At 38.2% G+C, this 12,217-nt stretch overlaps 1 protein-coding gene across 2 annotated transcripts in view; it reads right to left on the bottom strand.

Annotated features, from left to right (window-relative positions):
• The window catches only part of Gigyf2 (GRB10 interacting GYF protein 2), a 132,308-nt gene that overhangs the window by 95,115 nt on the left and 24,976 nt on the right, over positions 1 to 12,217 (bottom strand). For both annotated transcript variants that reach the window (XM_028789531.1, XM_028789532.1), the window contains exon 3: positions 6,290 to 6,372. In XM_028789531.1, coding sequence (XP_028645364.1) covers positions 6,290 to 6,330 — 41 coding nt within the window. In that variant the 5' untranslated portion in view covers positions 6,331 to 6,372. The remainder of the gene's footprint in view (positions 1 to 6,289; positions 6,373 to 12,217) is intronic.

Below are 12,217 nucleotides of genomic sequence, written 5' to 3'. Positions count from 1 at the left end.
GAGAGGGAGAGGGAGAGGGAGAGGGAGAGGGAGAGGGAGAGGGAGAGGGAGAGGGAGAGGGAGGAGAGGGAGGAGAGGGAGAAAAGAGTGAGCGAGTGGCTAAAGTGTAACTTTAAAATATTAAACTTCAATGTTGACCTCTGGTCTCCATCCATGTGCACTCCTCGATCTCTGTAAACGTGCACATGATCACACACACAATAAACAAACAACAGTCGTTTGGACTACCCTGGAAAAGTAGGCAGTTTGCCTCTAAAAACAAAAACTGGGAAATATATACATGTTGGCATATTTGCCCTAACTTAAGCTTTATAAGAACCTCAATACAAAAGAAAAGTACGAAGCACAGGGCATTGGCTAAGCATACAGAAGACCTTGGGTTCTGTCCCCAGTACTGGAGGAAAAAAAAAAAAAGACTAATGTATTTGAGCAGTCACACAGAACTAAAATTCAAGCCTAGGATTTCTATGATTTAAATATGTTATACTAATGAGATTCCAATTTTTCTTTTGAATAGCCAGTTTATTTGCCAGGTACTAACTTTAAAATATTAGAAATTACTTGTAATGTCTTCCATATCATACTAAGCCAATATTCTTCCCAATAGTTTCTAACACCAGAGGGCACACCTAAGCTGATTCATGTGAAAATCCTGGTGACTCGGAGTCACCATGTTTTACCAGAGACTCCCTCATAACCTCAGAGCCCTAATTCTAGAACGGCTCCTCGTATCAAGTTTCCCAGTTCATTTACTACCCTGTCCCGTCCTATGAACCCCAATGAAAAGTAGGCAGTCTCAAAAGTAGGCACTTCTCAAAACGGACCAAGACCTTCTTACAAGCACCATATTCAATAACAGTAAAACTACCAGAGTTCCCTCTCCAGTATCTGTGAAGAGATTAAAGCAATTTAAAAAAGAAAAGAAAAAAGGATTGTTTATCGAGCTGGAATGAGCACTGTGATCTGACCAATTCCAATTCCAAGACCCCCCCCACCCAGATACATCGAAAAGGTGAGCTGCATGAAGGAATACCCCTCCCCAAAGTGTACCAGTGACCTTTAACCATTTCCATACAATCCTCTTTTCTAGAATCTGATCTCCTATGTTCTTCCCTAGTCTTTAAATATAAATATACATAGCAGTGACTTATTAGCATAGCACCTTACTTATAGCTCTGAACTATTCATCTTTCATTCTAGAAATGTCTTCGCTTCCTTATTTCCTTATTATTTCAAAACCCAATACAACCTGGCCTCTCTCATCACTGCATTACTCTACAAAGTACTTTAACACTGAAAAAGAAAGAAAGAAAGAAAGAAAGAAAGAAAGAAAGAAAGAAAGAAAGAAAGAAAGGATGAAAGAAGGGAGGGAGGGAGGGAGGGAGGGAGGGAGGGAGGGAGGGAGGGAGGACAGACAAGACAATTCTATTCCTGGGGCCGTCACCTCCCAGCCTACAAGAGTCCAGTCCTACCATATGTAGTAAGAAATAGTGACCAGACACAAGACTCCAAAATCCTAAAATGTTCTCCAAACTTTCACTTAATACTATTCAAATTCATTTAAACTTATAAAACTGTTTGGAATGTCCACATTTGTGTGACAGCCTGGAAACCAAAAACCACTTATGTGTAAGCTTTTGATTTTTCTAGTCATGCTATGATCTCTCCCTTAGAGACAGGTCTTCATATACAACCATATAGTCTAGGGGGTCCAACATGCCCAACCCCTTACTCATCATCAGCTTTTTAGTCTGTATCTCTCCATCACTCCATCCTCAGGGCTCATCCATCACCTTCTCCCATCTTCTACACCCATTCACAGTATCTCAGTCCTAAATCTCTCACATCATCTCCAGTTGAGTATCTTGAATGATACAATTATTCTCATTCTATCTTCTACCAAATGCAAATGTGACTAAATCGATTCTTAGGTGGTGCACAATGGCCATATAAAACTCCAAAAATTCACATGAAAGTGTGCCTCCATGCTCACTGCTCCCACACTTCACATTACAGAAAAGGCAAATGTTTATTTTAAATCTGCAATCTCTTGAATCCTTGTCTTTTAACATGCCCCTTCTTCCGTCAGAATTACTCAAATATTTTTTTGAACCATTATCAGGAATAGAGAAAAGAAAAGACACTAAGGACAGCAAAGGTCAATTTGAAAATACAGGAAAGAGAAGCAGAATGTAACTTAAAGCTAGAAAGGCTGGGGAGGGGTTGGGGCAGTAGGCCATAGCAGGCACTGTCAACTGGGTTTTGTTTTGATTTTAAACAAATCTTAATATTCTCTTCTAAAACACAGCTCCTTTGGCTGGCAGCTCATCCACTGCCCCTTTAGCCCTTTTTTGAGAGAGTCATCTGACTTCTCTTTCTTCTTGCTGAGTATGGACAGAATCTAGCAGCCTCACAGTCATGTTCTCTTGCGCCTACCCACCTTTGCCAATAAATCCTGAATGTCTTTAAGTTTGAGAAGTGCCTAATTAATAACTCTGGTGCACTGATCAAAATTGAGAAACAACTGTCTTTAATAGTGAAATTGGTTCTTTCCTAGGACAATTAAATTGAAAAAAGGAGATAGACTATTTTTTAAAAAGTATAAATGAAGTGCTGGGTGGGTGGGAGGGGTTGCTCCCTCTCTTTTGTAAGCAAAGACTTCTTTTGGGGGGAGGAAGAGGGGAGAAACCCCAGGGGAGTTTCCTGTGTGTCTTCCCCAGAAGGCAAGGTTGTCTATAATTATTCCCCCTATAATAAAGGCATCTGAATAGAAGAAAAAAAAGTCATCTGGAATTATCTAAGTAGGTATCTGATATCTGATCCTTAAATTTTTCTCAAGTGAAGTTTGATTTTGAGGTATTTTGAAATACACACTTGCAAAGAAAATATCAGAGGATATAAACTCACATGTCAGCAAAGACTCTTTGAGAGAGTAGAACTACAAGTAATTTAGACCTTTTCTATTTTTTTCTGTACTACTATTTCCTCCAGATCTTCTGGTTACTACAATCAATAAAGAAAAAACAAACAAAAATTCTAGAAGACCTAATCTAAATCAAAAGTATTTAACAACAAAACAACTTTCCAATATAGTATTTTAAGCACTCAAGAGGCAGAGACAAGTGGAGTTCAAGACCAGCCTGGTCTACAGAGTTTCAGGATAGCCAGGGCCACACAGAGAAATCCTGTCTCAAATAAATAAATACACAACAAAGAGTTTTGTCAAAGACAACATAAACTCAGAGGAAGTGAATTAAGTTCACACTATCCTTCTGGTGGTTAATCTGTGAAGTGTTATCTAAACCTTAAATTAAAAATCCAACTTTTGATTTAATTGTTCTACTTTCAAGGAAATTAATCCAAGGAAAATGATCAGAATATAAACAAAATCATTCGTAAGTACACATATATCATTTACAATAACAAAACACTGAAAACAACTTTACTTTCTAGCAATTCACTCATTCATTTAATAAACATTTATTGAGTGCCTATGAGCCGGGCACTGGAACTACACAAGTAACAAGCTATACAACAATCCAGACCAAACGCCTGCTCACAATGGAGCTCACAGTCTAGTGAGAGCTAGAGGTTGTGTTATGAGCAAGAAAGTGCTCAGCATATCACATTTTGATATAGATCACTAAAGGACTTAGGGAGTAAGAGAGGGGCAAGCTATACAGTCAGAAATTCTAAAGTGGTCATATTTGGAGAAAGGCATTTAAAAATTGAGTACTGTTTTAATACCTAGAAATGATTTGCTTCATTAAATCTGTCATATCCTTTTTCACTATTTTGGTGAATTTGTAATGTGTTTCCTTATCCTAAATAAACAATCTACAACCTAATGATTCTGTTGGCTTTAGTATAAAGGATTTCATTAAATGTTTCAATATGGTTCAAAAGTTACAAAGTGACTCAACATAATCACTCTATTTGTTGATTCTCAACTATTCTGAACACAATTCCTCACAACAATATTTGTAATGAACACATTAAAATAAGAAAATATGCCAGCAGTCTCATGATGGCTTTCTAGCTCACCAGTATCTCAGTTGTTTAAGGGCCTCATGAATGATCGTGGCTGGAAAGCATTCACGGATAGTACAACTAAGTAAGGCTGTGCCTACTCAGCTCCCCACTTCTCAGATTATCTGCACTTCAGGTGACTAGTAAAGGCTCCTAGCTACCAAGGCTTACAGGCTCAGCATGGGCAACAACTCTATTTAGGAAAGGAATTGATGACTATCCTCTTCTAAGGTTACCTCAGTGAAAATTAAACACTACACAGTACTTCAGGGCAACAATAAGGAGGACATGTAAGGCATACTGACAGATTGAACCAATGGCAAGGAGACACCTGGAAATGATTTAATGTTTGGTAACCTATGTTGTAGGACAGCAAACTTTCTGCAAAGGACCAAAAAGAAAATGTGCAAGCTCTGAGAACTAGGCAGCCTCTACTAGAACTACTTATCCTTGCCAGAGTAGCACAAAATCATCAAGGTAACATGGAAACAAAAAAGAACATGCTGTCTTCCAATAAAACTTTATTTACAAAACTTTACTTGCGCTCCAACAGGATTCCACATGCCAACCAGTGATGGAAGATGTTAAACAAACTCAAGAATATCACCAGTTTGGTTGTTTTGGTTTTGTTTTGTTTTTAATTCTTTTAGTTTTGGCTAAACTTTCTGGTGTTACTTTTCCACTACATATTATTATCAAGTGCTTTAAGAAGAAAACTCTTTAAATTACTTAACAATTTTTAATCATGGTTTTACAAAGAAAAACATATAGGATGTATAAATACAAAAGAAAAGTAATAACAGCAGAACAGCTGCACAAACCACGGTTTACAAAGTGAACTATATGCATTTAAATCCACCTGGATAAAGAAGTTACTAAGTATGAATAAAGATTTAACTTTAAGAATGCTAAACTGTTTCTATAATACTAAGAGCTGAGAACAGCCTCTACATGCTCCATCTGGAGAACTGGTTATATGATAGTACATCCATACAATCAAACTATTAAATAGAACCAAAAACATTTATTAAAAGTTTTTTTTAACTTAGTTTTTTAAAGGTTACAAGATTGAATGCACAGTATGATCCGATTTTATGAAAATAAAATATACATATATACAAACAAGATACATAAAACCACTTTGAAAGATATACCAAGATATGTACAGTGTGTACTAAGGATCAAATTAAGGTAATTATATCTTTTCCTTGCTTACTTATAAATTTCTGATTTTTCTAGAAACAAAGTGATTTAATAAGAAGAAAATTATTTTTTAAATATAAAATAACTGAAACAGGTGCAGCATTGTTTAGATCAACATTTCAAAATAAACTGAAACTACAGGCAGTGTGATGGTTCTCAGAACTTCCAATGTTTTCTCCTTCAGTTTCTGAATGCTAACTATGAAGGCTAAGAATGTCTAGGAATTACATATCAAAAGAAGTATGTATGAGCAGGTAAGTTTGAAAGACTCCTCAAACAAGGACTTCTTACAGAAATCTCACAGATCACTACCTAAACATAAAGAATGCTGACAGTACTCCAACTCCTGGTTTAGATACTGCCTTTGACATTACCAAAGGGGTTTGTTCCAAGTATGAATGGAAAGTTAACTATCATTATTCACGCCACTGAAGAGAGGATCTTCAATCACCAACATTGGGGGGAAAAGAAGAAGAGGGGGGGAAAGCCACACTATAATGTGATGGATCTCAAAATTCCATGAGAATTCCATATTCGGGGTCCAAACATATCTGTAAGAGACTCAAAGGTCAATTAATTGTTATTATGGCAAACGCTAACTCAACTCTAGATGGGCTACTGCTAATAGCCAGTATTAATTCTGGACCACCTGCCTAGCCCATCAATAAAAAATTTCAAATGCTTTATTAAAATTTTTAATAGGTATATTTATAGCAGAAGACATCATAGCAGAAAACATAGATATTAAATATTACTATTAGTTTATAAATATGTAAAATTATTTAGGTATATACACAAAGGCTCAAAAATAATGTTCTAGGGTAGTAAATTACAGCTTTAATTTCATTATCAACACGTAACCAAACCATGAAACATTTCAATTAGAGAATGCAGTCCTTTACCAAATTTAAGTTACAATAAGCTAGTCACATTTTTTAGCTATACACATGAAACCAAGTCTCAGAAATATTCGTATTTATATGCCACCCAGCACCTGTATGTGTCACACTAGTAAACATGTCATTCAATACCAAACAGGATGAGAATGAAAACTCACCATTCAGGCCCAAAGTTTAGTGTCTGTGTTTCTGCTGCCATTCTTCTCCGTATTTTTAAGAAGATTTTTATGTGTGGAGAAGCCTGTTAAATAGAAACATATCTTTGTCAAACAGTGTCAAGAAAAAGTGAAAAATACCAGGCAGGAATATAGAGCCAGACAATGTGTGATCTGCTTATAATCTCCTAAGAATTAGATTGTCTAACGACTGTTTATAGCAATACAGCAGGCCAAGGGAAATGAGTATATCTATCCCTGTCTTTCAACATCCTATTGCCTGTATGGGGAAAGGAGGCATGGAGTATGGTGGTGAGAAACAGATGCAGGGGCCTGGATCCACATTACAGGTATTCTACTTTAGCCTTAGAGCAGGGAAGAGTAAATAAATGGTAGCAACACTTACATCTCAGTCTCTGTCATTCTCTTGCAATAGGTCCACCACCAATCACCACGTGGTGCTGGGGGTTGAACCCAGCCCCACATGCATGCTACATAAGCACTCTACCACTGAACAGCCCCAGTCATTTTTCCATTTTTAATTTCTTTAAAATTAAAATATATCTTAAAATAAATAAAATACACTAAAATTAAAATACATCTGAGTTGTAACTGTATCTACTATCCCAACATGGTCCAAATTTGGTCCTAACTACCACTAAAAATGACTTCAAACTGATTTTAATATAATACAAAGGAAACAAAACAATGAAACAATAGTGAAGTAACTATTATTGGGGAAATAAGAACAAGTGCTTTATAGAAAATAGAAAAGTAAAAATGAAAAAAGGGAAGAAGTTGGGGAAGGAAGTCAGGCATGAAGGGAGAAGGCAGAAAGTAGAGAAATACAAACCCAAGCTAAAGAAGGTTATTATGGTTTGCTGCTCATATATGAAACGGCATAATCCAAATGGTCACACAGAGCAGCCTGAAAGTATTTAATAGGAGTTTAAGAATGACCAGTCTCAGTGGCATATACCTGAGCCTTATACCCAGATACTTGTGATGCTGAAGCAAGGATATCAACTGAGTTCAGTAACAGAAAAAGAAAAAAAAAAAAGTCTCTTAAAAAAATTGCTGAGGCTGAAAAGATAGCTCAGTCAGTAAAGCACTTGCCTTGCATGCTCAAGGACCTGAGAGTTCAATTCCCATTAAAAACAAATAAACAAATCCCAAGTTTAAAATAAAAAATTTCCTGGGGAAAGGGGTAGTGCACGCCTTTAAACTGGGAGGCAGAAGAAGGCTCATCTCTGAGAGTGCTAGGCTAGCCTGGTCAGATAATGAATTCCAGAACAACCAGGGCTATGTAAAGAAAACCTGTCTCAAAAGAAGGGGGAAGCCGGGTGGTGGCGGTGGCGCACGCCTTTAATCCCAGTGCTTGGGAGGCAGAGGCAGGTGGATTTCTGAGTTTGAGGCCAGCCTGGTCTACAGAGTGAGTTCCAGGACAACCAGGGCTACACAGAGAAACCCTGTCTCGAGAAACCAAAAAAAAAGGGGGGGGGGGAGGAGGAGGAAGACAGATGGACGGATGGAAACAATAAAAAAAATAGTAAGTTTAATGGGGATAGAGATGGGAGTGGAGGGGTGGAGAAATGCCTCAGTGGTTAAAAGTAATTCCCAGAACTACATGGTGGCTCACAACCACATGTAATGAGATCTGATGCCCTCTTCTAGTATGCAGGAGTCCATGCATATAGGGCATATACATTAAATAATTAAATCTTGACAAAAAAAAAAAAAGGTGGATGATGAAAGCAAAGGATACGAGGGAAATGTTTATAGAAACCCACTACTTGAAAAGCTAAAATATAATTTTTTGGGTTTTTGGAGTGTTTTGTTTTTTTAAAGGGCATGGGCTTTAAACACAGATACACTCAGTGAGTAGGCAATGTTTCCCTCAGAAGACATAAGTTATTAAATGAAACCATTAGTAGTCAGGAATGCCCAAAGGCCCAAAATAATAGAGGCAATTGTCATTGCTCTTGGTTGCCTACTAGAACAGCACAGTAAGATCCTATTAGTGACGTCACAACACTTTGGTTGTAGGACATAAAGAAATCAAGGTAGAACCAACCTGAAATTTCTCTTCCTGGTGGCTAGTTTTCATAGTGCCAGAAGATGCTATGCAGGAGGAGAGAAGCCATCAAAGGTATTATACAGCAGTGAGTCTTGAATGTGATAATACCAGTGCTAGGCATAATGTGTTCACTCATACAGCAGTGGAGTGAAAGTGACGGAGGTAAGTCGGCCACTTTCTGACTAGAGGCCTGCTCCAAAGAAGGGAATCTATGCCTAGAATGATGAACCTGGTCAGTCATGGCTCTCAGAATGTCATAAGCCCTAGAAAGGAGCCTACTACTATTGTTTTCTAAATGGATGCTATAAAAGTGTAGAGACAGGAAGATTCCTAGGACTTGCTGAACAAGCAGTCAATCCAAACCTGCGCTCAAGGTTCAGTGAGACTCTGTCTCTAATGATAGTGAGACGATGATGATGATGATGATGATGACGACGACGACGATAAAATCAACTAAGGAAAACACCAAATATCTTCCTCTGGCCTTCATACTCACATACGCACACATGCACATAGACCACACAAATATACACAGGATTCATGTAGCATACACCAAATATGTCAAAAAAATTTAAAACTAAACTGCTTATATTGTTTCTGAAGTTGTCACAAATACCAAATCACTGATTTTTACACTGATAATACTGGAGCCAGGTATGCACATACCTATGATTCCAGGCCATCTGTAATCCCAGCACACAAATGATCCCAACACTTGGGGACTAAAGCAGGAGGATCTGAGTTCAAGGCCAACCTAGATTACAAGAGTGAGCCTAAATGAAACTGCTTCATCATCACTCTGAGTGACACATTACTACTGCTTCACAGCTGGAAAAGGAAAAAAGTGGGAACTACTATGTTCCTACATGTTGTATGTAAAGATCAGTGGTGGCTCTCAGGTACACTCTTCAATTACTATCTACTTTTTTGAGGGGAGGTTTCTTACTGAAGCTGGCCAAAATGGCTAGATTACATGGTCAGCAAGGCTCAGGGACCCTCCTGCGTCCCCAGTGCTCAAATCATAGGCACATACCACTGTGCCCAGGTTTTGGATGATGGTTCTAAGGGATCAAACCTGGGCCCAATGCTTGCATGACAAGTACTTTAACAATATAGTCATCTCTCTAATGCCTTTTCCTTCTAACAGGTACACAAAAATAATACACTGTATAGTTAAAATCTATTAAAACTCCCTTCGACAGGCAGTGGTGGCGCATGCCTTTAATTCCAGCACTTGGGAGGCAGAGGCAGGCAGATTTCTGAGTTCAAGGTCAGCCTGGTCTACAGAGTGAGTTCCAGGGCAGCCAGGGCTACACAGAGAAACCCTGTCTTGAAAAAACAAAAACAATAACAGAAACAAAATCCCTTAGTTAAATGCTTTTTTTCCCCTTTTCAATTTTCCTGTATGTAGTGTATGCCTTGAGCCTGCATGTTTGCATGTATCAGGGGCATAGGTGCCTGTGCATGTAGAGGCCAAAAGTTGGTTTTAGGAAGCATCCTTGATGGCATCCTTGAGGCAGAGTCTCTCAATCAAACTCAAAGCTCACCAGCATCAATCACTAAGTATTCCTAGCCAGACTCATCTGGTGATTCCTTGTCTCAGACCTCTGAGGCTAGACTTATTGGCAAGCTGCCATTCTCACCTCGCATTTATATGGGTTCTGAGGAGCCAAACTCTAGCCCTCAGGATTACATGACAAACAATTAGATCACTGAGCCATCTCCTAAGTCCTCATGAAGAGCTCTTTTTAAAAATATGGAGGCTGGAGAGATGGCTCAGTGGTTAAAAGCACTGGCTGCTCTTCTAGAGGACCTAGGTTCAATTCCAAACACCCACATGGCAGCTTGCAATGGTCTGCAACTCTAGTTCCAGAGAATCTGACACCTTCATACAGACATACATGCAGGTAATAAGTAAATAAATAAATAAATAAATAAATAAATAAATAAATAAATTTTTAAAAATTGAAAATTCTGTGCCAGAGTTCCTAAGAATACCATTTCTTTTGTTTATTTGAGAAAAGGACTGACTCTGCCACATGAGTACGGAGATTACAAATGTGTGCCAATACACTGTTAGCATATTTTCTTCTAAATAATATATAAGGTTAAGAGCTTCACAATGGATGTGTTATATCCAATTAAACTCATAGTACATCCCAAGTTAAGTTATTAAGCAAGACTATTAAAAAAAAAAAAAAGTACTTCTGCATATCAATCAGTCCTGTAATTTCACTGCCATAATCCATTTAGTATGTTTTGTACAAGAATGTGAAAGTAACCACCTGGTTACCAAATAAAGGTGTATCAACTGGTTTTTAAGTTCTTTGTAATACAACACATTTAGGGTCTGAAGAGATTGCTCAGTGGTTAAGAACATTTGCTATTCTTTTTTTTTTTTTTTTTTTTTGGTTTTTCAAGACAAGAGTTTCTCAGTGTAGCCTGGGCTGTCCTGGAACTCACTCTGTAGACCAGGCTGGCCTTGAACTCAGAAATTCGCCTGCCTCTGCCTCCCAAGTGCTGGGATTAAAGGCGTGCACCACCACTGCCCAGCTAACATTTGCTATTCTTACAAAGAACACAGGTTCAGTTTCCAGCACCCACATGGTTTCAGGGAATCCAATGCCCTCTTCTGGCCTCTGTAGGCACCAGGAACACTTGTGGCACATGTGTGTGTGTGTGTCTGTGTGTGTGTCTGTGTGTGCTTACATATATTCATGGAGGCAAAACAACAATGCACATAAAATAAAAATAAATAAATTATTAAAAATGGAAAATGCCAGTCAGTGGTGGCACACACCTTTAATCCCAGCACTCGGCAGATTTCTGAGTTCGAGGCCAACATGGTCTACAGAGTGAGTTCCAGGACAGCCCGGGCTACATAGAGAAACCCTGTCTTGAAAAACAAACAAAAAACAAAACAAAAAAATTCAAAATTCTGTGCCAAAGTTCCTAAGAATACCATTTCTTTTGTTTATTTGAGAAAAGGACTGACCACATAGTCTAGTCTGCCTCATGAGTACTGAGATTACAAATGTATGCCAATACATTCAGTGAGCACATTTTCATCTAAATAATATATAAGGTTAAGAGCTTCACAGCGTTTTAATCTTTTTGTTGCTACTGCTTGTTTGTTGTTGTTTTCTATGCAGATCTCCCTGTGCAGTTCTAGCTGTCTTAGAACTTGCTCTGTAGACCAGGCTGGCCTCAAACTCACAGAGATCCACCTGTCTCTATCTCCCAAGCATTTGCATCAAAGGCACACTATTTTTTTTTTTAATAGTGGTTTTTTAAACCACTATTCCAAGCTAAAATTTTTCAAATTGAGGGGACTTCTAACTATTGCAAAGTAGATCTAAATTTCTAAAGCAAGTCAGGGTTTGAACTAAACTGGATTTAAAGAACAAGCAGATTGTGACCAAAATGAAATCACTTATTTATTTTCCTATTTAACAAGGCACATATGATCACACACCAAACCCCACCAGCGCTAACAAAGAAGATACAAACAAAATGTCTGAGGCTGGGTACAACCCCAGCTCCTGACAACAGTCTTAGCTGTAAGAGAAGCCCCTAGACACAGGGAGCAACTAGAAAACAAGTAAATGAGCAAGGAAACCCTGGTCTAGCACACTTGTCGTCCTGACTATAGACCTTTAGATACTGCAAAACCTCCCAAACATCAAATGTCCCAAAACTTGAACTCAGCTATCAGTTATAACACGGTTCCCTAGAATGATTTCCCAGTGTAAACACTTGTGAAGAACTCTAAGAACAATCCAAGCAATTAATTCTCAAGAGAGCAAACACAAGTGTTCCACTCCTTCTCCTTTGTGAGTTAAAGGAGGGACTAA

Source organism: Grammomys surdaster, unplaced genomic scaffold (assembly GCF_004785775.1).
Source record: "Grammomys surdaster isolate TR1022 unplaced genomic scaffold, NIH_TR_1.0 125846, whole genome shotgun sequence".
NCBI classification, from domain to species: Eukaryota; Metazoa; Chordata; class Mammalia; order Rodentia; family Muridae; genus Grammomys; species Grammomys surdaster.
This window is presented reverse-complemented; position numbering and strand designations above follow the sequence as displayed.